A 26,505-nucleotide genomic window follows, 5' to 3' on the forward strand; every position below is an offset into this window, starting at 1 on the left:
ATGGCTTTGAATCCGTGGTTCTCCGATTTTGACGAAGCTTTAGAATATCATAATATAGACCAAAATAAGAATATCTGTAAACTTTTTAGTGGTCAAAGTTGCTCCATTGTTTTTTGGCGCGCAATTCAAATTGAGATCAAACAAAAAAATGGCAATTTCTTTTATTTTTTAACGACCTCAAAATTGAGTGAAAAAAATTTTGCAATTATCCAATTTTAAATTTAAAATTTAATTCCAAAAAAAAAAACTTTTCCAAAAATCCCGTTTTTTGTGCTTTTCCCCCAATTTTTTTTCAAAATTGACTTTTTCATTCGATTCCTTGTTCAATTTTACATAAGGATCAGTGTTCAAAAATATTTTTTTCAAAATTGACTTTCCCATTCGATTCCTCGTTAAATTTTACATAAGAATCAGTGTTCAAAAGTATGGGACTCTGATCCCATGAACAGCAAAAAAATGCAAAGTTGTCGCAAGTATACAACTCCAACATTTGATTGCATAAAAGCTCGATTAAAGTGTCAGGACGTTGCTAGAGGGTGCACGTGGGGCATGAAATAGGTGTATAGCCGGTGCTTTGTATTTAGTGCGAAAGCTACAAGTCAAATGTTTAACCCCATCCGGGCCCCGTTCACTGTCATCTCTCACCAGTCATCACTTGAGTTCTCAAATGACAGCAAATCCCGCGTAAATTGTCAAATGTGACACGGATGTTAAGTTGTGTTTACTTACATCTCGTTTCCATTATAGATGTGAACATGCTTGTAAGTGTTATATGAATTGCTGCTCATTTGTGAATATGGGCTTTGTATATATTCGCGTGTTTAATTGGGTTTTGTAACCGTCATCCACTGTCGGAAGCTGCAAGAGACATGTTGTAGAAGCATCCCTGTGAGAAAAATGTGAACGAAAATAAATTGTTTCAAGCTGGAAAGGTTGTTTTGCAAAATATGCTTAAAGCACCTATAACACCTGTTCAGAAACCGACCTTACTATTTATTGTATATATTAAGGGCCCTGTACAGATATTTTAATCATAAGTGTTTTCAACGGCATAACACAACTATTTCTTATTTGTTTATTACTTTAGGATCATTTGTGATCCTTTAAATAGCCGGTGCAATATTTTTGTTGCATACATTAAATATTAAAGAAAGTAATCTATAAACCCGAAATGAAATGGTTAGTAGTAAAAAATATCTATGCTTACGACTACAAACATTTGTATGTGCTGGTGATAATGCACATAAATATTTGTAACGTGATATCTGTTTCTGTAAAGATTTACAAAAATAACTCATTTATGAATGAAGCCTTTAAGAACTGTTCAGAAAATTGAATAGACGGATATTATAGAAGTGTGGTTTATCCTGTTCAAGCAGCATGATATTAGTCGGACCAAATCTATTTTTTGATTTTATGCTACAGCTTTCGGTTAAAAGATAAAAATTTCATATGTAATCAAACGAACTGGGGCTAAATCAAAGCATTTCATAGCTAACGCTTATGTAGAACCTCACTTATCTAAGAGCTTAATAAACGAGCTAAGAGGGTTAAATACGGCATCATATTTATAGCAAACAGTTCGTAAAAAAAACGTATGAACAGGTTTTATTAACAGATCGGTTTTAAAATTAACGGTTAAATTTTAAAGAATTAATTACATTATAGTAATATATTTTCCTCAACTTTTTGTTACAATTATATAATACCCATTCGCCCCTTGATCGGCTATAACTAAAAATAAAGTAGTCAGGAAGTATTTTGTATTTAAATACAATAATAATATACTGCTATGAATAAAAAAAGCTCTCTTATTTTTAATGGGATAACTGACATATGGGCCGATATATGATGAACAACGTCACCCCGAAGTTTGAAAATCTTTTTATATATAGGGCTAAGGGAAATGTTGGTCCAATTCAACCCATTTTTGAGACACAGATATACCATTATAAGAGAAGGATTATACCTTAATTTCAGTTATATATACCACGCATTGACCGACATTTTCGATTAAAAGTCACAGGGGTCTAAATATTCGGTGCCTAGGGGCTTGAACAGTTTTTATTGGTTTTAAACAATTATTGGTCACACACACCAAAGACATTATTCGTGCTAAGTTTTACCCTGTTAAATTAATTACTTGATTTGTGTACTGGAAACTTAATGAATGAAGTGAAATTTAAAATTGTGCTATATGGGAAGTAAGCGTGCTTGTTGTCCGAATTCATCCATCTTCACAATGAGAACGTAAAAGAATAAATTTTTTCGAATCGGTTGATCGGTTTTTTTTTTAATTTTTTATTTTTCTTACTAAAGTTGGCTTCCACTCAAGCTCTTAAAATAAAACCACTTACGTTTCATAACATAATACAGCATTTACCGTGAGAACTCTTCACATTATCTCTGTGTCTATATGTTTATACCCCTACTTATCTTCTCCCTTATACTAACACTTTGTTCCTTTCTAAATGTTTGTCCGAATTCACCAACCAATTTTTATACTATCATACATACATATGGTACTTATGTTTACTGTTACAGCAATAATTCAAGATTTCGAAATGTTTTCAGTCAATAAAATTTTCACTTTGTTGATTTGATCTCCCAAACGCTTGGCTATTCCCCATTTTCCCTTCTTTCATAAAAACAATGCAGAATATAGCGCCGTCCGGTTAACTGATTCAAAATATATTTTTCACTTTTAAATTAAATGTAGAAAAACCAGTACAAAGTTCGGAGCAAAGCACGGAAGGCGCTAGAGCTCAGTTGAGGAAATAGTAATACAAGCATTAGCCAAAGAGTGCAGGTGTTTGGGTGAGATGTAAATTTTAGTAACAACATAGAGGGAAGAGCGGATACTCGGAGGATACTGCGGTGAATTGCGGCGCTTACAGACCAACTAGCGCCACCAAAGAGCCAACAGGCTTAATCGGCTAGCGGGCCGCTAGTAGAAAATGACTGGAATCTGCTGCTTTTTTTTATTGTTTTATTTTTTTGGTGTTGTCATTTGTTTATGGTTTTTTGTTTCAATTTGGCTTCGGAGAGTCGTGCAATAGTTGGGAAGCAAATACCCGTCAAAGAAAAGCTCCATTTCGGAAAGCAGTGGCGACGAAGTTTATGTGGCAACAGAAGAAAACAAATAGCAACAACATAAGCGATAACAAGGACTTCAATATGTCTAGCGCCTTGTTGAGCTGAGTCGAAATAAATTTTCGTTGGCCCTTGAGTAAGATAAAAAGTAGATTATAGAGTGAACATTTGCACAAAAACCAAAGAGATTTTTCTGCTCAAGAAAATTTAATAAAATAAAAAATTAAATTTAATAAATCAATTAGAATAAGAAATAATGTAGGTAAACTTTAACCAAGATTGTCTTCTTCTTCTTCTTAATTGGCGTAGACACCGCTTACGCGATTATAGCCGAGTTAACAACAGCGCGCCAGTCGTTTCTTCTTTTCGCTACGTGGCGCCAATTGGATATTCCAAGCGAAGCCAGGTACTTCTCCACTTGGTCCTTCCAACGGAGTGGAGGTCTTCCTCTTCCTCTGCTTCCCCCGGCGGGTACTGCGTCGAATACTTTCTGAGCTGGAGTGTTTTCATCCATCCGGACAACATGACCTAGCCAGCGTAGCCGCTGTCTTTTAATTCGCTGAACTATGTCAATGTCGTCGTATATCTCGTACAGCTACAAAAAACCAAGATTGTCACTGAATACAAATATTATTCAGTATCTTATCATCCAATTTTTATTAAAAAATTTGATTATTTATAGTTTTTCATACATTTTATGTAATGCCATATGATATTCATTTCACGAGAATTCTAATGAATATTAGTTTCTATTTTTTCGTTTGGTACTCTGAAAAATAAGTTTTTCGCACCTCTAAGAAAGTCTCTCAAAGTATGAGCTCTTAATTGTAACGAGAAGGTCATTCGCCTTAAAGTTTTTTATTTTGTTTCATATTATCAGATAGAAAAATTCAAATCACCAACTACTTGCAAAAATATTTAGTTTTATATTTTTATCATTGACTGCTAATTTGTTTGGAGGCGCTCCTTAAGTCGATGCTTAGCCTTTGCTTTTGTTCGTGCACTCTTGTCATGTTATTCTCCGTGGTATTCGTTCTCGGTGCACCTGGCAATGGCTCACCAACAAATCATCTAAGAAGAAACCCGCTTCTGTATCTTTATAAAACTATAAAGGTAAGAGACTACAGATACTACTACAGCGGCTTTGCCTTTAGAATCATAGATCCAACAGCGACTGTCACTAAAATATTTTTAAAAGACATCACGAATCAAGTCGATTGGGAGATAATTTTGCGATAAATTGGAGTCTTCTATAAAATGACCGAAAGCCCAGAAAATTAAAAAAATTATATTGCTGTAAAAATATAAATAAATATGCTCATAGTTGGAGTAGAGCGCAGCGGTATTTCGACACAGACAAAAATGTTCAAGACAGCCTGAACTTTACCTATTCTATTAATTAAATACATATATGACACCTATGCAAGGCTAACAAATTCGGCATCATCAAATAAAAACTCTTTGCTGTCAGCAAATTTAGATAACACAGAACGTCAAATAACTTATTTTTTACTTGTACACTCTTCACGGCAAACTATGAAGTCAATGAGTTTATGCTATGGAAGGACCTCAACTCACTTTTCGATTTTGAAAAATAAAAAAATATTAAAATATGGTAACTTGACTTTACCCACACTTAACAAAAAATTGGCTTTCTTTGCCGGCATACTTTTCAAGCGTTCATACGCTTCCATTCACTAGCAACACAAAGCGGCAGTAGTGGTAGAGCATAACAGCAATAACAAAGAAAAAAGTTGAAAATAAATATGAATTTAAGCATGAAACAAAAGCAACAGCAACTTTTGGATGGTTCAAGCTTGCAGAAGTCAAAGAAAGCAAATTTACTTGCGCCTGCACCATGTTGCCACGCGCCATAATATTACAGCTTCAATATTATAGCTTCTTCTTCTCCTTTATCATCACTTCAGCTTTTTTGTGCATTCACCAAGAAATGGTGAATGGAAGGCAGCGCTGCGGTTGGCAGAATGTAAAATGGCTGTGCAAAACAAATGTGGACAAAAAACAAGAAAAAACGTTAACTTCGGTTGCACCGAAGCTAAATACCCGTCACAGGTGCATTTCTGTTAGTAACTATGTGTTCAGTTTGTATGGAAGCTATATGCTATAGTTAACCGATCTGAACAATTTCTTCGGAGATTCCATTGTTGCTTTAGAAAATAATCTGTACCAAATTTCGTGAATATATCTTGTCAAATGTGAAAGTTTTTCATACAAGAACTTGATTCCGATCGTTCAGTTTGTATGGCAGCTATATGTTATAGTGGTCCGATATCGGCCGTTCCGACAAATGAACAGCTTCTTGAAGAGAAAATGACGTTTGCAAAATTTCAAAACGATATCTTAAAAACTGAGGGACTAGTTCGTATATATACAGACAGGCAGACGGACAGACGGACAGACAGACGGACATGGCTAAATCGACTCAGCTCGACATACTGATCATTTATATATATACTTTATAGGGTCTCCGTCGATTCCTTCTGGGTGTTACAAACTTCGTGACAAACTTAATATACCTTGTTCAGGGTATAATACATAAATGCGAATAAGCGGTTTAGATGGCAAGAGAAGACAACAAACGTGGGAATGAACAGCAGAAAAATGAGTGCCAACGAAACAAAGCGAATGAACCAACAACAAGTACGCACACAGAAAAAAGGATTTTCATTAAAGAAAAATAGTCCATGGAAAAAATGACAAAAGCAATCATGAAATACGAGTCGCACCAGCAGCAGCAGATTCCATGGCTTCTCAGCAGCTGTGTTTGTGGCATGCGGCGAACCTAGTATTTGACCGAAAGAGCAGCAGGCTTTTGGTCAACTTTGGTTTTCTTTTTGAATGCATGCAGGTAAGAAATAAGCAAACAAAAAATTTAAAAAAATCTGTCTTACCATGCTGAGGCATTGTTTGCGGACGTAATGAAGATTTCTCAAATTGTTCATTTTCAATTTTTTATTAATACAATAAAAAGCGTGTGAGTAGTGTCAGCCCGCTTTAAACATGAAGTATCTAATAAAAAAAATAGAAATTGGAAACCACATAAGTTGAAATTATAAATCAAAAAATTTATTTTAAGTTTGTATTATTTATTTTTTTCATTTATTTCGTTTGCAGCGGCATTTCGCCTTGTTATCAACAATATTTGCATGTTAAACTGTATTTCTGTAGCTTCTTTCTAGCAATTAAACAGTGCTTGCAAAAATATGACACACATACAAAGCATGCGAGTATATAACGGTGTTATGTGCAAGTGAAAGGAAAGTTCAAATTTTACACAAATATAGCAAAAAACGTGAAAGCAAAACTAAATTCGAGAAATTTAGAATAACCACAAATTATACGAATATATCAATGGCCAATAATCGGGAAATGTGCGAACTGATAGTGTAAATTTTTGATAATCATACTCACTTTCTACCATATTTATTTTAATTGTGACTCATGGTAATCAAGAAAAAACTTTAACCCAATTTTTGGCAACAACCTATATCTACACTTCATTAGTAAAACTTTAGGTTTCGCCTTCAAAATCCCATAGTTTAGTTGAAACATTTACATTGATCCGTTTAAAGTTTTTATATATATCATCCTTAGTACCCTTTGAAGATGCCTACCGCAAATCTTTATATTAGAATAGAGAGATATCTCTAACAGTTCGCGTAATGTAAACATAAATTTAATAGGAAATGGGAACACGTTCACTTTCCAAACACTGTAGACCATATGGACTCCTCCTTATTTTTATGCACGATCACATATATATACTTGGACTCTCCATTGAAGTTATTTCATTTTGAGGAAAATAATTTTTTAAATCATGCTGCAAAAGAATTCCAAGTTTTACTCAACATTTACTTAAATTATGTGAGAAAACCATATCGATTTCTTACAAAAAACCATTTATGTCTATAATATGTTTCAAGTTTAAGGTTGTGGAGATTTTTCTAATGCAAGTATTACTAGAATTACTTGTATCTATATAAAGTATCGTCATTACTATTGCCATTGGCAAGCACTTTAATTGTAATGCTTGTAAACTAGTTAATATCCGGATGGAACCCTCTACTAAAACAATTGGTTGGAGATACACGCTTTAACTAAATTTGGAGAGCGGTGAATATTTTAACAAAGTTGATGATCCATTGGAGATATGGGGACAACTTAAATCCAATCCTAGCTTATAAATTACATAAATATATGGTGAAAGCCAAAAATTGTAAAGATGAGGAGAAAGATAACAGTGATGGTAACTTTTTTCCCAAAAACATTATACAGAAAATATATGCAAGTATACATAATATCGATGAAAAAATCAAGAGAAATAACCCTCAAATTCACGTCGAGAGAAATCAAGATCTCTTCAAGATTTTGTTTTATTTTTATCTTCCCGACCTCAGATCACCCGTTAATTATTACTGCCTACTTTCTTGTTATTAAGTCTTTCGTTTTTAATAGGTTTCATTCTATTAAATATAAAATTGTTTAACCTTTTACCACTACCAAAAGTTTCTGCACTGATCTATATAAAAATTAGCATCATTTGCTTCTATATTTTCGAAATTCTAACTAATTTCTATATAAAGGATTTATTTGTTATTATGTAACGATACTGCAATATGTATCTGTTATAGCTATATATATTTGATATCACATTATCGCGAAATTCAGTGCAAACGCATATAAACACATACATGTGATTCAATGAACATGTGTGTTGAAGTTTAATTTTTTTCCATGAAATCAATTTCCAACACAAACAAGCTATTAGTTTCCAATTTAAAATGTACCTAAATTATATTTCCTTTCAAATGTATATACATATGTAACTTGGGATTTTTAATATTTTACATCTAAACCTTTCAAAACAAGTAAGGAAGCGCTAAGTTCGGGTGTCACCGAACATTTTATACTCTCGCATGATAAAGTGATAATCGAGATTTCATTATCTGTCATTTACATATTTTTCAAATACCGTATTTGTGTAAAGTTTTATTCCGCTATCATCATTGGTTTCTAATGTATATATTATATAGAGAAGGCATGAGATGGAATTCAAAATAGCGTTATATTGGAAGAAGGCGTGGTTGTGAACCGATTTCCCCCATATTTCGTACATGTCATCAGGGTGTAAAGAAAATATTATGTACCGAATTTCATTGAAATCCGTTGAGTAGTTCCTGAGATATGGTTTTTGGTCCATAAGTGGACGACGCCACGCCCATTTTCAATTTTTGAAAAAAGTCTGGGTGCAGCTTTCTTTTGCCATATCTTCCGTAAAATTTAGTGTTTCTGACGTTTTTTGTTAGTCGGTTAACGCACTTTTAGTGATTTTCAACATAACCTTTGTATGGGAAGTGGGCGTGGTTATTATCCGATTTCTTCCATTTTTGAACTGTTTATGGAAATGCCTGAAGGAAACGGCTCTGTAGAGTTTGGTTGACATAGCTATAGTAGTTTCTGAGATATATACAAAAAACTTAGTAGGGGGCGGGGCCACTCCCACTTTTCCAAAAAAATTACGTCCACATATGCCCCTCCTTAATGCGATCCTTTGTGCCAAATTTCACTTTAATATCTTTATTTATGGCTTAGTTATGACACTTTATAGGTTTTCGGTTTTCGCCATTTTGTGGGCGTGGCAGTTGGCCGATTTTGCCCATCTTCGAACTTAACCTTCTTATGGAGCCAACAAATACGTGTACCAAGTTTCAGCATGATATCTCAATTTTTACTCAAGTTACAGCTTGCACGGACGGACGGACAGACGGACGGACAGACGGACGGACAGACAGACATCCGGATTTCAACTCTACTCGTCACCCTGATCACTTTGGTATATATAACCCCATATCTGACTCTTTTAGTTTTAGGACTTACAAACAACCGTTATGTGAACAAAACTATAATACTCTCCTTAGCAACTTGTTGCGAGAGTATAAAAATTAGGTATAATGTAATTAAACGTATATAAAGTATTTTAATATAACTTATACCTGCTATATAAAGTAAGTATTTAAAAATGAATTAATATTTCATACAAAAAAAGAAGTAAATGTAGGTGTACTTCAATTTTACAATATATATAGCATTAGTAATATTTTTGTTAACAATTGAAGTATCTGGAACAAAAATGCTTTGAAACAAGTAAGGAAGGGCTAAGTTCGGGTGTCACCGAACATTTTATACTCTCGCATGGTAAAGTGATAATCGAGATTTCATTATCCGTCATTTACATATTTTTCAAATACCGTATTTGTGTAAAGTTTTATTCCGCTATCATCATTGGTTCCTAATGTTTATACTCGTATTATACAAAGAAGGCATCAGATGGAATTCAAAATAGCTTTATATTGGAAGAAGGCGTGGTTGTGAACCGATTTCAGCCATATTTCGTACATGTCATCAGGGTGTTAAGAAAACATTATATACCGAATTTCATTGAAATCGGTCTAGTAGCTCCTGAGATATGCTTCTTGGTCCATAAGTGGGCGGCGCCACGCCCATTTTCAATTTTTAAATAAAGCCTGGGGGCAGCTTCCTTCTGCCACTTCTTCCGTAAAATTTAGTGTTTCTGACGTTTTTGTTAGTCGGTTAACGCACTTTTAGTGATTTTCAACATAACCTTTGTATGGGAGGTGGGCGTGGTTATTATCCGATTTCTTCCATTTTTGAACTGTATATGGAAATACCTGAAGAAAACGACTCTGTAGAGTTTGGTTGACATAGCTATAATAGTTTCCGAGATATGTACAAAAAACTTAGTAGGGGGCAGGGCCACGCCCACTTTTCCAAAAAAATTACTTCCAAATATGTCCCTCCCTAATGCGATCCTTTGTGCCAAATTTCACTTTAATATCTTTATTTATGGCTTAGTTATGACACTTTATAGGTTTTCGGTTTCCGCCATTTTGTGGGCGTGGCAGTGGGCCGATTTTGCCCATCTTCGAACTTAACCTTCTTATGGAGCCAAGGAATACGTGTACCAAGTTTCATCATGATATCTCAATTTTTACTCAAGTTACAGCTTGCACGGACGGACGGACAGACGAACGGACGGACGGACAGACGGACGGACAGACGGACGGACGGACAGACAGACATCCGGATTTCGACTCTACTCGTCGCCCTGATCACTTTGGTATATATAACCTATATCTGACTCTTTTAGTTTTAGGACTTACAAACAACCGTTATGTGAACAAAACTATAATACTCTCGTTAGCAACATTGTTGCGAGAGTATAAAAATCAATTTTTTTCGCAATTACAGGGGGGTTACTCTGTAAGGCGTTGCGCAAGTGAAAACGCTCGTTGAAGAAAAAAAGCAAATCTGTAAGCACATTGGAAATTGCGTTTTACCGCTTCGCAATGGCAGCACTCTGTATTGCGTAAACGAGTGTAAAATCTGTGCGTTTAACGAATTTTTGATTCGATATCAAACTGGCAAGCGCAACGGACAAAAAAAGTAAGTTTATAAGGTATATTTGTAGTTTTAATTAAAAAAAAAATTATTTAACAGGGAACATTCTAAAAATAAACAAACAAACCCAACACAATTCGAAATTTTAGCTAATTATATGAAAACATATTCGGAACTTTCCAAAGGACAACTCAAAACTGTGGACACGAAAAATGCTGCAAATAATTCATGGAAAGAGTTGGTATGTGACCTTAATGCTGCGGGGCTACCATCGCGCGATGTTTTAAAATGGAAAAAGGTAATGAAGATTAATTATTAATGATTTTTGAAGCACATATTACTTAATTATTTAAAGGCTTGGTCGGATTATAAAACCCATTTGAAAGCAAAAATGCGGCGGAACAAACTAACTCTCTGGAACTGGTGGTGGTCCTCCAAGTCATTGCTCCTTAACACCGTTGGAGGAGCAGGTTAGTGAGCTCCTGGCAATGGAAATATCCGTCAGTGGAATAAGCGGCACCTCAGAATTTGGTGCAGCACAGTAAACGCAACCAAGTGGGTCAGATATCACAACCGACGAATTCCGACAGAATGAACCAACGCCAGTGGATGAAATGCCACATTGTTCACGTCAAAGAGTCGCTCCGCAAAAGCAAGAGAGCCTTTTAAATAAGTAGGTGGATAACCAAATCGCTTATCACAAAGGTTCATTAAAAGTGTTGCCTGAATCTAATGAAAACCTAAAGGTGAATGCAAAATTATGATAAAACAAACATAAAATTCTTCTTCTTAATTGGCGTAGTCACCGCTTACGCGATTATAGCCGAGTTAACAACAGCGCGCCAGTCGTTTCTTCTTTTCGCTACGTGGCGCCAATTGGATATTCCAAGCGAAGCCAGGTCCTTCTCCACTTGGTCCTTCCAACGGAGGAGGTCTTCCTCTTCCTCTGCTTCCCCCGGCGGGTACTGCGTCGAATACTTTCAGAGCTGGGTGTTTTCATCCATCCGGACAACATGACCTAGCCAGTGTAGCCGCTGTCTTTTAATTCGCTGAACTATGTCAATGTCGTCATATATCTCGTACAGCTCATCGTTCCATCGAATGCGATATTCGCTGTGGCCAATGCGCAAAGGACCATAAATCTAACGTATCATAACGTCGACTCATCGGTTGCTGTCATCGCCCAAGCCTCTGCGCCATATAGCAGGACGGGAATTATGAGCGTGAACATAAAATTAGTAAAAGAAAATATAGATTAGCTGTTGAAAAATTCGAACACAAAAAAAGGATTGATTTGGCCAAAACAAAACTAAATTTGCAACATTAGAACTAAAAAAGCAAATGCTAGAAATTGAACGGCGCGACCAATAAAAATGTTGTATTTTTTAATACTTACTGATAATTATTTATTTATTATATTAATAGTTTAAATGAAATGTTTTGATTTAAATACGTATTTTGTGTTGATGTGATAGTTTTTACTTTTTATTACATATACTTACATATATAGATATATATACACATGTGCAAGAGACTAAAGCGTTATATCATTAATGTGAATTTTAATCAAATAAATGTGAAAATTTAAAAAGTTTACTTTATTAAATAGAGTTATATGTTTATAAAGTACTCATACTGTTTTTTATTTGATCCCTTAAACGTTTAGCAATATTGGTTTCATTCGCATTTCCTATGGTTTCAGTATAACTAACATCGACTTTTTCAACTTCTATTGCTATATTGGCACGTGATTCCTCATTAAAAGGAGTGCAAATATTATGAAGAGTACAACATACGTTCAAAATTTGCACCACTTTTTCTGGGGCATAATGTAGTTCTCTAGCAGCTAAAAGGCATCGGAAAAGCGCTTTTAATACTCCAAATACTCGTTCGATATGGGGTCTGGCTTTTGAAAATTTTATAATGTAGTAATTTTCAGCAGAGTTTTCAGCAGCATTTCTGTATAGAGTTAAAAGCCATGGCTCAAGCGGATATCCAGAGTCGCCTGTAAGAAAAAAATTAAGTTAGCAAAATAATTGATGCATATAATAGCTAATGAGTAAAATTAACGAATGTGTATATGCTCACTAAGAATGCGAATTCCTATTTCTCCATTCACATAGTTGGTTTGTAAATCTTGGCGCTCGCTTGACAAATTCCAAACATGTGAATCATGACACGCCCCAGCAAACCGACCGTTAACGGCTTTTATTATCATCTTATGATCACATACATATCTAGGTTTTGGAAACAATATTTATAAAAAAACAAAGATAAATTAAAAAAAACAATTGCCTTACCACCATAGCGTTTATACACTATGCTTTAATTTCCTATTGAAATAAAAATGCTCATAAACTGCCGGTCGTATCATTTGGCTGTGAGTACCATCCACCACTCCAATTACTCCTGGAATTCCAGACATTGAGTAAAAAGCTCGTTTCGCTTAATATTTCTCCTCTGAAGACATTGCTAAACTTATGTGTTTTAGACACAGCATTTTCTCAATTGCTTTACTAACTTCAAACACACATCGCGAAACTGTTTGTTGAGCTAGTCCTGTATGGTAATCTTGTCCAATTTGCTGTTGATACCCTCCCTGCGCCAAAAACTTTAAAGTTGCCGCTAATTTCACAATTTCGGGTATTCCTGTGGACCTACGTGGAGTTTTTAGCTCACTACTTATGCTATCCAACACATATTTGAATGATTCCTTGCTTAAGCGAAAGTTTTGCACGAAACTATTTACGAGTAGAAGCACAAACAAGTTTGAAGAATTACATTACACTTTATCATTCAAACTTACCTTTTTTCACTAAGACTCATCACATTAGACTTGTCCCTAATAATTTTCCGCTCAACTCGTTCATATTTTGTGTTTTCCTCCCATAACACAACGAAATCCATATCCACACCTTTTTCATTGATTTAAAATTACTTTTACATAAAACTTTTCAAATTGAATTATGTACGTCTGTCAATTTTCTACACTTTTTCACTTTTCTGTTATTGATTTTGTTTTCATTCTCCTTCTTTTCGGTCAGTAATGTCAACTATACTGGAAATATGTCAACGGGAAAACAGTGCGACATTGTTTACAATGCAAAAGTGTTACAGAGTACCAATTGCCCTTCGCAACGCAATTCGCTTTCGCAACGCATTGCTATTCGTAACGCATTACAGAGTAACCCCCCAGATCTTCCTGACTATAAAATCATTTCTCTAAATGTTCTGCGCAGTTAAAGTTATACCATACATCAAATATATCATACAATTGATCTTTAGACTCTGTGCTGCTCATACCACGTGGTGGACTTTGTGAATTTAGTACAATACTTTATAATGGGTTGTCGAAAAAGTCTTGCGGAATTTTTATTGAATTTTTTATATTGAAATTGAAATGAATTTTTGATGACTCATGCCCAGCTCTTGACCGATGCGACGGCTGCTACTATGCCAGTCTCTTTCGACCAATTCAGCGATTTTATCGCAATTTTCGACGACAGGCCTTCCGGAGCGTGGCGCATCTTCGACCACCTCTACACCAGAACGAAAACGTAGAAACCATCGTTGTGCGGTGGAAATAGAAACTGTATCGGGTCCATAAACTGCACAAATTTTATTGGAGGCTTGAGATGCATTTTTGCCTTTATCGTAGTAGTACTGTAAAATATGCCGTATTTTCTCTTTATTTTGCTCCATGTTTGCGACGCTATAACTCACGAACGACTTAAAAGAAACGGCAATCAATCAAACACGTGTTAGCGCGTGAAATGAGCTTTCCAAAAGGTATAGCATGACCCCATGCCACGAATAAAACTAGAACTACGCGCTTTCAGCGCCAACTAGCGAAAATACCGCAAGACTTTGTTGACAACCATTATTTAAACATGTTTTTTTCCAACAATATCTTATTTTTAAAATAGATAAAGAAATATTATTATAGAGATAATAATATGGTGCAAAATTTTACGCTTTAAAAAAAAGTTCTGGATGATTTATTTTCATAAAAACATTCCTTTAATAGTTACATGCAGTTATATACATTATATGAGAATGAAAATCATTAGGCAGGATTTAAATAGAAACAAGAAAAAACGTTAACTTCGGTTGCACCGAAGCTAAATACCCTTCACAGGTGCATCTCTGTTAGTAACTATGTGTTCAGTTTGTATGGAAGCTATATGCTATAGTCAACCGATCTGAACAATTTCTTCGGAGATTACATTGTTGCTTTAGAAAATAATATATACCAAATTTCGTGAATATATTTTGTCAAATGTGAAAGTTTTCCATACAAGCATTTGATTCCGATCGTTCAGTTTGTATGGCAGCTATATGCTATAGTTAACCCATCTGAACAATTTCTTCGGAGATTACATTGTTGCTTTAGGAAATAATATACACCAAATTTCCTGAATATATCTTGTCAAATGTGAAAGTTGTCCATACAAGATCTTGATTCAGATCGTTCAGTTTGTATGGCAGCTTTATGCTATAGTAATCCGATCTGAACAATTTCTTTCGAGATTACATTGTTGCTTTAGGAAATAATATATACCAAATTTCGTGAATATATCTTGTCAAATGTGAAAGTTGTCCATACAGGAACTTGATTCCGATCGTTCAGTTTGTATGGCAGCTATATGCTATAGTCGACCGATCTGAACATTTTCTTCGGAGATTACATTGTTGCTTTAGAAAATAATATATACCAAATTTCGTGAATATATTTTGTCAAATGTGAAAGTTTTCCATACAAGCATTTGATTCCGATCGTTCAGTTTGTATGACAGCTATATGCTATAGTTAACCGATCTGATCAATTTCTTCGGAGATTACATTGTTGCTTTAGAAAATAACATATACCAAATTTCGTTAATATATCTTGTCAAGTGTGAAAGTTGTGCATACAAGAACTTGATTCCGATCGTTCAGTTTGTATGGCAGCTATATGCTATAGTTAACCGATCTGAACAATTTCTTCGGAGAATTCATTGTTGCCTTTGAAAATAACATGTACAAAATTTCGTGAATATATCTTGTCAAATGTGAAAGTTGTCCATACAAGAACTTGATTCCGATCGTTCAGTTTGTATGGCAGCTATATGCTATAGTTAACCGATCTGCACAATTTCTTCGGAGATTACATTGTTGCCTTTGAAAATAACATGTACAAAATTTCGTGAATATATCTTGTCAAATGTGAAAGTTTTCCATACAAGCATTTGATTCCGATCGCTCAGTTTGTATGGCAGCTATATGCTATAGTGGTCCGATATCGGCCGATCCGACAAATGAGCAGCTTCTTGAAGAGAAAATGACGTTTGCAAAATTTCTAAACGATATCTTAAAAACTGAGGGACTAGTTCCTAGTATATATACAGACAGACAGACAGACGGACAGACAGACCCTGTTCAGGGTATAAAAAGATAAAGATTCTGTGGGGGAAGTTGCAAAACATAATCAGCTCCCCAAATACAATTACATAGCTATGGCATGTGAGTCGGCAGTGGGCCGACGCTTGTATTTTGCATGCGTTTAATTGTGTTAATGCTTTTAGTAGATAAAAATAATTGGAAATGCAAATACTATATCGAATAACACTTCATTGAGCACACCACTAACAGTTTGAACGTACACAACTATACAGGTATCTATAATATTGTATTTGAGAATTCATTTTAGTGTGAACGCGCTATGAGTTGCATAGAGTTGAATAGATTTTGATGTACCACGTGACACTAGGGCCTATGAATTGAGAGATTGAACGTATACAACTATACAGGTATCTATAATATTGTATGTGAGAATTCATTTTAGTGGGAACGCGCTTTGAGTTGCGTTCAGTTGAGGTGATTGCCGTTAAGTTGAATAGATTTTGATGTACCACGTGACACTAAACCCTACGAATTGAGAGATAGCGATTTTCCGTTGTGATAATATTGCCATTAAAATGCGTTATATCGTCGTTAAATTTTCGTTTATTTTTAATTTTTGCATGTAATATAGCGATTTGCAACTAACTACTGTATGCCATCGACATAGCAGAGAGTAGGTAGCCATTTTAAGTATCCACTTATACCCATAAGCTCATGCACTCGCTCTCGGCATTCAACTCACTCACTTATGCGATTATACCACTCCAATTCATACTCGTAATGTATTTTAATTTTATGGATGTGAAGTAATCGTTGTATTCATTGCATACAATTTTGTCGACATTTTGTCGCCCATAAATGTGAACGAATTAAACTATAATGTCGTTGAGCGACGCACATGCATTAAGAGTGGTGCAAATACGAACGCACAAACACGCAATCGATTTACGAAAGCCCAATGGGAAAATATTATTTTAGTTTAGTAGATAATCTTTTAGTGTTTAGATTTGCCATAAATATGTATGGTATAGTATAAGTCAGATAAAAAGGTTTTCTAGAGACTCAAATTCATTAATAATAAAAATAACAATCTCAACGTAAACGCCTCCCTCAATATCAACCTTAACCTCAAACCCAACTTCAACCTCAACCTCAACCTTAACCTCATCATCAATATTAATATCAATCTCAATCAAGAAAACTAACCGTTACAATCAAGCAAGATGCAATCTGGATGCATATATTTTAATTAAAACAATCAATAAACTGTAGTGAGACCGTCGAAATATGTCAAATATTGAAGAAATACGTATGAGTAGACTCAGGAGAAATTTCTGGTGGTGACATTAGAACAGAGAATGCTTGCCACTGTGTTCAGTTAAATTTTGCGGCATCGTTGTTAGAGTGGACGGATATCAATAAATGGTAGATCTGTTAAATAAATTTTTCCAACAAAGAAGCTCATTTAGTACTCTAACAACTTGTGGTACTTTACTTGTACTTGCAGAGCTTGGAGTGAGGAACTTACAAGAATACGATACAAGTCACTGTCGCTTTTTCTTTGCTGAATCCAATAGACAGTACAATTACCTTTGCCTTTGTGTCCTTAGAGTTATGACAATAGGTAGATGATGAGCTTTCTAATGAAAGTGGGACTTACAATTCTTTCGAAAATGTTGAATAACGATCCTTTTGCGGTTTTTTACAGATAGCGATTAGATTGCCGATTAATCAAATATCTGCGTGTCTTAAACCAACCAGATTCGTCGAAATACTTGTTTTTTTTTTAGGTTTTGTAAAATCTGTGACAAATGTCACATTAAAATAATAATTCGTGTTTGGTATACGCTCGTATTTTGAAAGTAAAACCATTTTGAAAGATCATTTGGGCCTAAGAAAAGTGAAAGCACGATTGGTTCCAAAATCACTAATTTTATTCCAGAAAGAGCGTCTGTGAAACAAAGCTTTCCGACTACCAAGATGTCACGAAACAAATAATGCTAGCGATGAGTCATGGGTCTATGCTTACGACCCAGAAACAGACGATCACTCGGCGAATATCGTGTCGGACCCGAAGAAACCACGTCAAAGCAGGTAAAAAACCAAAATTTTGTTGACAGTTTTCTCCGATTATGGAGGTGTGTAGGACACTCAATCCCTGCCAACCTGACAAACCGTCAAAAAGGAATACTTCTTGAGCGTACCCGTTGTTTGCACAACGATAATATGTCGAATACCGCATTGATTATTCGTGAGTTTTTCGCTAAATTTTCAACCAATATAATACCACCAAGTTCGCCTGACTTCTGGTTATTTAGCAAACTTAAACAGCCACTCCGGGAAAACCGTTTTGAGCAAATTGAAGATATTAAACGTGAATCGCTAAGCGCATTGAAGACTATTCTGCGAATTGACTTTAACACCTGTTTCGAGGATTGGAAAGAACGTTGGCCCAAGTGTATTGGAGCCAAGGGGGTAAATTTAAATTAAGATCCAAACACTCTCGTATCATTATGACTGCAGCCGTCAGATGTGAACTATTTATGACTCGCTGTAGATAGGACGCGCTGCGAAACCATAGCCAGTGACCATTGTGCCGTAAAGGACTCACCATTATCATTCTGCATTTACGCAGAAAATGTATGGTCCATACAGTTGCTATCAATCTCTGCATTTCTAAACGAACGGCTTTTGTTTTGCTCACACACCAGCGCTATCGTAAAATGTTCTTGGCCCAAGATCGATCGTAAGAGATTCAGTGATATTTTTTTTTCCAAAGAAAGGCTTATTTTTCTTGTTGTAGGGATGCTAACACACCTTTACTGTATCAGCGTCCACGCTATAAGGTTAAGAATCTCTTGTAAGTCAGCTGCAGAAAGTGTATAGAAGAACTCGGCGTGGAAACAGCTCTACGCTTCCTTCTTGACTAACCCGCGTTTACGAGATCAAGGCTTAAACAATTGGGAGCTCACACTTTTTGATATCCCGGGGAGCTGATGGCAGTAGAAAGCATGGTAAATGTCTAAAAAAATGTTCATTGGTCTGATGCATATTTGTAAAACTTTACAGAGGCTGCTTATAGCAGTTCAAGTGCTACCCTTTAGCAGCCATTGGATCTAACTTAAACATAAATATTATTTAAGTCGAAAGCACGCATGATTATACTGTGCCACAATTTCGAGTTATCTAGCTTGAAGTTTAGAATTTTGCCAATTTATTTTGCAACAAGATTTGAAATCTCTTCTTAATAGCTTGGTCTCCATATCTGAAAATTTTAGCAGCAATTTTGACAATTTCGACAGCTCGGTTTCATCTGTAAGTACTCAAAAATTGTTAAATACTCCAGTAAGAATGAGGCATTCGTAAAGAATTAAGTGATTTGAGACCAAAATAAAAGTAGCAACATGAAGATAGTACGCATATCGAAAATCACATCGTTCCAAAAAAGTGTATTATATATACTTAAGTACATAACTGTCAACAAATAAAAAGTAAGCGGAAACCAAGAGAACTGTGTGAAAATGAGGCAAAGCTCTCGGTTATGAGCGCTTCTGCTGCATTAGACTTTTTTATTTTTTCTCACAAATATTTGAGGTAGTACATTATATTTTTAGCATAACTCCCAGTCAAGAATGCAATTTCTTTTCCTGCGCCTCAACCATTGCTGCGCTATACGAGTAATAGCTAACTAAAATAAATAATAAAAGTTTATGCGGACGTATTTTCATTGAAATATAAAACTTTATAAAAACAAGTCCATATACATATGTACATTAGGGTGCTTAAAAAAAATTTTTGAAGTTTGAATTTTTTTTCAACTCTTACCACTCAAATGTTAGTGATTGACAAACAAAATATCCTCCCTCAAGCCAGGCGCTGTAGCTTAACTCTAAGGGGTCGCTATTTTTATTTTAGGTTCCCATACATTTTACATAGGATTTTTCGTTTTTTCTGAATATGTGATGGTTATTTCTGAGAAACGAAAATTAGTTGGTGAAATTTCAGTTTGAATGATAACTTGTTGAATAGTTGGTTTATTATGCTTTGCTGCCCACGGTTGCCAAAAAGTTATATTTCATATACAATGTGTCAAAGAAGTATTGTAATGACGTAGAAATATAAATTACAGAAAATTAGATTGAAAAGTTTTCAATTCGTGATATTTTCTCTATACTTGTATAGGTACGTATATAACTGATAAGGACGACGAACTGAGTTGCTTTAGCTATGTCCCTCTGCCCATCTGTCAGTCTCTCGCCTATAAGCTGTTCTTTTTACTATACACATAGTTATCATACAAACTGAATTATGGGAATCAAGTGCTTGTATAGAAAACTTTTTTCGTTCAAAAAGATGTCTTAAGGAAATTCGGAATGAGTTATTGTCTAAAACAACTGAACAATCTTGGAAGATTGCAGATCAAGTCACTATAGCCATACAAACCGTTTAATTAATTAATAATAAGTAAACAAAAATCTAAAACTATTCAACTTCAAAATATAAAAAATAAATTAATTTGTTAGTATAACTAACTCTAAATAGCTTTCACCTACAGCTAATACGAATATTTTGTAAAAATTTATGCAAAAAATATTGCTGTACCAACTTTTCAAAACAAACAATGGACATAAATTGCCGTAACTATTGAAATTTGCGTAGAATATATTTTAACTTTGCTGAAAGCCCATACAGGTCGTATACTGTTATATTGTTGTGGTATAAAATTGTCAAATTGCGCTTGAGCTCGGAATATTTTCAGAAGCACTCACCTTAGGTACACCATTCATTAATTGCGGGCATGCGCAACTTGCACATATTGTTTGCACTGTAAACACACTCCCGTAGTTCATGAAAGCGAAAAAAAATATAAATGAAGCGGAGCAGCCCACTAACAGCGAGACAGTGAAGTTGATTCAAACCAATACACCGGTTAGACCAACCACACCCGAAACTTGAATGGACGTTGTTAAGAAGCGAAGACCAGTTGAAAAGAAAATTAGATCGAGGCCAGACGCTATCATACTCACGAAAAAGGATAGTGCATCATACGTGGCTATTCTCCGGAAAATAAGAAGTGATACCGGATTAGAAGAATTGGGCTCAAGTGTCACGTATTTAAGGAAAACGTTGAAAGGAGACCTGCTATCAGAGCTGAAAAACCAAGCGGATAAGAGAGCCGAAGCGTTCTAAAGTGCCTTAGAGGAAGTGGTCGGTGAAATGACTGTGATACAGCCCAAAACCCACAATGTTACGATCATATGCAAGGATTTAGATGAAATAACAACTCCGGAAGAGATTTTCGAGGCACTGAAAAAAGAGTGCGGGATAGAAAACCTAGGGAAAATAAATATTAAGAGCATGCGAAAAACCCGAAGCGGTACCCAAATAGCTCTCTTATGCCTGCATACTCAGAATGCCAAAACTGCACTTAAGGTAGGCAAGATAAAAATCGGGTGGTCCATCTGTCGCCTCCGGGAATATTCCCCGTTGCTTTAGGGGATTCCATCTGGGGCACATGGCGCACAAATGTTGCAACTCTGTGGACAGGACGTCCCTGTGTACACGTTGTGTAGCCAGTGGACGTGTAGCGAAGTCATGCACTAACGATCCTAGCTGCATGCTTTGTAAAGGAGCACCCTCAGCCTTGAGTAGCACTTGCTCCAGGTATTTGGAAATGGCGAAATCTTTAGGAAAATGAAGATATTGCAATTAAATCTAAATCATTGCGCTGCAGCACAAGATCTGATAGAACAGACAACATTCGAAAACAACATTTATGTCGCTTTATTAAGCGAACAATACTCCCAGCGTTCGGAAAGCACTTGGATCACAGACATATCCGGCAAAGCTGCAATATGGTCGTGTGAAAGACAACCATTTATATCTGGCTCAAAATATCACAACTGTTTCACATGGGCAAATATACGTGGCATATACTTTGTTAGCTGCTATGCTCCTCCCAGCGCCTCAATTAAAGATTTGAAGAATTCCTCCTGGAACTTGCCCTAGAAACTAGAGGCAAAGCACCAATTATAATCGTAGGCGACTACAATGCGTGGTCGACCGCTTGGGGTAGTAGGCGCACAAACCATCGTGGGCGTCTAATTCTTGAATTCATCGGCCAAACGAATCTTACGATCCTGAATAGCGGAACGCAAAATACTTTTCAAAAAGGAAACAAAGGCTAAATAATCGATCTCATGTTTGCAAACGACGCCCTTAGTAGGCAAATTAAGTGGGCGGTGTCGGACATATTTACAAATAGTGACCACATGGCTATTACTGCTGAAGTCTCATATGCCGGAGGGACGGAACGCCGCAGCAGAAGCACATGCCAAAGACGAACCTGGAAATAAAACGATTTTGAACTTTTTGAGATGGTCTGGAGTTCAGCAAATATACAAGGCGAAGACGCCATGCACTTGGTATCCGCGGTGCGAAAAGAATTGTCCACAGCTTGCGACGAAACCATGCGTAGAACAGTACACCACAACAACAGAATACCAGCGTATTGGTTGTTTTGGTAAAGCAAACGAGAACCCCTAGGGCATATAAAATATGTATGTCTTTTCCTGCGGTTTGTTTCCAAAACACCACAGTACATGCAGCCTCGAACCGAAGTCATTGCTAGTTAGTGAAGAAGAAATATTGGCCATAGGTGGAAAAATTAAAAGCAGCAAAGCGCCTGGATTAGATGGCATTCCAAACAGAACCCTAAAGGAAGCCATGACTCTGAAACCTAAATTATTCGTAAAAATGCACAATGCCTGCTTAAAAGAAGGAATATTTCCCGACTCATGAAAAGTTCAGCGATTGGTTCTACTTCCCAAACCAAAAAAGCATCCGGAGGAACCATCTTCATATCGACCTCTGAATGCTTGACACTATTGGCAAAAGTATGTATAGTTGGAAACCGCGTGAGTTAGCAATCCAGAAAGCCAGCGGATTGTCAGAAAACCAATACAGCTTTATGAAAATGAGGGTCCGCAAAGGCGGAACAAAAAAATTTCTGGTCACCCTGGATGTGAAGAATGCATCAAGTGGGCCATAATCAAGGCTCAGTATGACATAAGCGCTCCTCAATATCTTATGGAAATTGTTATAAGTTATTTTGAAAACTTGTTATTCGATGATGAAGGTACCTACACGATTTCACGTCACGTTCTATGGAACACGGAGACATCCTATTAAATTAGTTGCATACCATTTGTGGTAGTGTGGCTAAACACTTCGACGACCTCCGGAGCAAATGCAATGAGTGCATAAACGGTCTACGCCAATGGTTCTCGTCAATGACAGAAGTCTTGCTCATAAGTACAAGAAAAATGGAAGAAAGAATATGTCTCACCATTGGAGAGTGCGAGATTCATTCATAGCCACTGGGAGTAATAGTAGACTCAAGGCTTAAATTTAAGACCACCTAGAACACACTGCAGGTAAAGCGAATAAAGTCCTGAATCCTTATCAAGAATGATGGCAAATAAAGCCTGCGTGCGTTCCAACCAGCGTTTTTTACTCGCAAAGGTAATGAGATCGGTTATATTATATGCGGGTTCAATATGGGTCCAGGCGCTATGCATCAAAGTATATGCCAGACAAATAAACACAGTGGACAGACTATAGGCCCTAAGAGTTATCAGTGCTTTCCGAACAATTTCAAGTGATGCCGCTGAAGTAACAGCCAGTATGACGAATACGAGCGAATATACAAATTATCAGAGCCATCTATAGGAACCAAAAGAGGAAAGAGAATGAAAAGCTTAACGATATGGCAGCAGCGGTGGCAAACCTCACTCAAAGGACGGTGGACCTACAGACTAATACCGAACATCCATTCTTGGATCGGCAGACGACATGGGAACCTGGATTTCCATCTAACCCAAATACTACAGATTCCAGCCGACATTAGTCCGAATTGTCCGACGTGTTTAGAGCGCTTTGAAAACTCTGTGCATATATTTTTTTATTTCCCTCGCTTTTTAAGTACAAGGGAAAAACTTAAAACTGCACTCGGTGGTAGTTTTACGGTGGAAAATTTTACGACATTTTTGTGTTAGTCTACTGAGGACTAGAAAGCTGTCAGCAAAGCGGCAGCCTCAGTCAAGACAAAACTTAGATATATATAGCAGAATAGACGTCCGTCAGTCCGTGCCATAGAGGAGACTTAAATGTCTTATCACTCCCACGATGTAATACCTAATCAGGTGGTTCCGAGCGAGAGTTTGTGAATCAATTCTATTCATATAATATATGTGAAAACATTTTTTAAATTTTATTTTATCTTCCTTTTTTATGCTGAATATTGTTAAAATGAGTTTATTAGTGTTTCATTTTCTGGTTGCGGAAAAAATATTACTAACATACAGAAGCAATTTAAAATCATACCAAATGATCAGTTATTGGCCAACCAATTTCTTGCCACAGCTGGTTCGGAGAATGTATAACTGTATTTTAAACATATATGTATACTTATTACAATGCATTATCCTTCACACCAACAAAATACTATCAACCAAGGTTTGGTAAAAGTTCAAGGAGATCGTAACCACTCAATCAGTCTGGAAATGCTGATTTCAGTGTCTAGTGCAACTTCAGTCCTATTACTTTTTTCATTATTTTATCACCTGCAAAAAAAAAACATAAAATAAACAAGTGCAAACTTCGAAGCGACCGACATGTTTGCAAATATTTCGTTGCCAAACTATTTTAAGCAATAAATTAAACAAATATATTTTTATTAGGCAATTTTCTGGTGTAACATACAATTTTCTATTCCAATTTAAAATTCCGCGCAGACGAGTAGCCAGCAGAAGGTTTGCATGGGAGCGAAATTGCTGCTAATGCCGATGTAAGTAAGCATTAATTTTTTCTGCCTTGCCAATTTTGTAAAATAAATAAGGAATGTCTACTTTCATAACAACCATTTGGGCGTTAATATTAGCATAACAGTGTTTACGTGCGTTGATGTGGGAAACGTACGTGCTTAAAAATCCAATATCGGCCAGTAATTGCAGTGCACTGTGTTCAATTCACTTGCATATAAAATATTTGTACATTTCTCCAAAATACACTAAACATCCACTGCACGCGCGACTTTACATATATACAAGTTAATATATATGTATGTCCGTTTTCAGTTTAAGCGCCAGCAGGTAGCAAGGTGTGTGTTTCATTGTATTTATGTTTGTTAAGCTTATGTGCCCTTACAGCACATGACCACAGAAAAACACCGAAATTCGAAAATCCAGAAAACCACATTGGTAAGATAGGGATTTCTTTTTGCGGTTTCCTACACAGTCAGATTATTGGCAAATACTACAATTTTCATACGCATTTATGTGTAGCAATACTAAATTTTTCTTGATTTCATTCGTATATTTTGATATTTCTCCCTTTCTGTCACTCATTCCAGCACTCACCTCTAATGCCACCGCACGTCACGTACACGTCCTGTTGTACCATTATGCCGGCTATCAAACACAGTTGGCCTAATCTTCTTATACATGGCAAAGGCAGTCCTTAAACTGTTATTGCTGCTAATATTGTAGTTTTTAGGTTTTAGATATGCTTTCACTGAATTTGCGAAAGTTCAAGTAGTAACCTCAATGTTAAAAAAAGAATCAAATGCCGAGATAATCATTGAAAAAGTTGTAGTCAAAAGATCTAAACAACAGAAAAGGGCACAGTTAATCTGGTCAGCAGCAATTATCGAAATACCTCTGCATTTCATTAAGCATAAGTCTAAAGAAGTGTTTTATTTGGATCATAACTGTGTAATAGAGCCGTCAACTTAGACATAAAAATCTTGTAATAAATACACATTCAATTTTATTACACCGAAATATTTAACGATTTCAAGATTTTCGAAAATATATAGTATCTTTTTGGGATAAAATATGTCGTTCCAGAACCAAAAACCTCAAGCATTTTAAAAGAAACTTCCATAGATTCAACCATAACTTATTAAGTCATAGTCAAACCTGTAATAGTATATAATAAGTAATTATCGAAAAGTAGGATATTCATATACACAAAAATTATATTTTAAGGAAAAAACTTGAAATATTATAGCTTATTGATATTAAGCTGATGTGCATACCTTATAAAACTTATAATGATATTAGAATCAAAAAAAAATATAGTTTTGGAGGAAAATGTATAAAAAGAAATACATAGTTTAAGTATATTTCTTGTAGACATGTAAAACGATAATGAGGAATAAAGTATAAAGTTATTTTTTTTTACATTTTTATTGTATTTAGAGCACAGTTTAGTTTTCGGCGCAAGTAAAATGATCACCTCGAAAAACTCATTTTTTTGAGACATTTGGGTAGCCCCAAAACATTTTTGTTTAATTATGGTTTTAAACGCAAACAACTAATTTAAAGACATACTCTTTTAGGAAAGTAGCTAAATGTCAAAAATTGAACTTCGTTACAGTCTCATCGAATTTTTTTACGTTTTTACGTCTTTTTCTAGAAAAACATTTTCTCAAAAACGCCTTAAAACACTTGTAAGAAAATGAAAAAAGCTTAGATAAGTACTTATGTATAGTATATTTACATCATTGAATATTTGCCAGCAAACATT

General features: G+C 35.6%; 1 protein-coding gene across 1 annotated transcript; it reads right to left on the reverse strand.

Annotated features, from left to right (window-relative positions):
- Positions 1-12,117: 12,117 nt before the first annotated feature.
- LOC126754636 (putative nuclease HARBI1) lies at positions 12,118-12,751 on the reverse strand. The gene is made up of 2 exons (XM_050466754.1): positions 12,622-12,751; positions 12,118-12,538 (listed from the first exon to the last, which is right to left on the reverse strand). The coding sequence occupies exons 1-2, from the start codon at positions 12,749-12,751 to the stop codon at positions 12,153-12,155; spliced, it is 516 nt and encodes a 171-aa protein (XP_050322711.1). The 3' UTR covers positions 12,118-12,152.
- Between the last annotated feature and the right edge of the window lie 13,754 nt (positions 12,752-26,505).

Source organism: Bactrocera neohumeralis, chromosome 4 (genome assembly GCF_024586455.1).
Source record: "Bactrocera neohumeralis isolate Rockhampton chromosome 4, APGP_CSIRO_Bneo_wtdbg2-racon-allhic-juicebox.fasta_v2, whole genome shotgun sequence".
Taxonomy (NCBI): Eukaryota; Metazoa; Arthropoda; class Insecta; order Diptera; family Tephritidae; genus Bactrocera; species Bactrocera neohumeralis.

Excerpts from the sequence above, each read along its gene's own strand:
- LOC126754636 (XM_050466754.1), bottom strand. The coding sequence starts at position 12,751 with ATGATAATAAAAGCCGTTAACGGTCGGTTTGCTGGGGCGTGTCATGAT. Across the intron at positions 12,539-12,621 it reads AATAGGAATTCGCATTCTTA|GCGACTCTGGATATCCGCTT; the intron begins GTGAGCATATAC and ends TTTTTCTTACAG.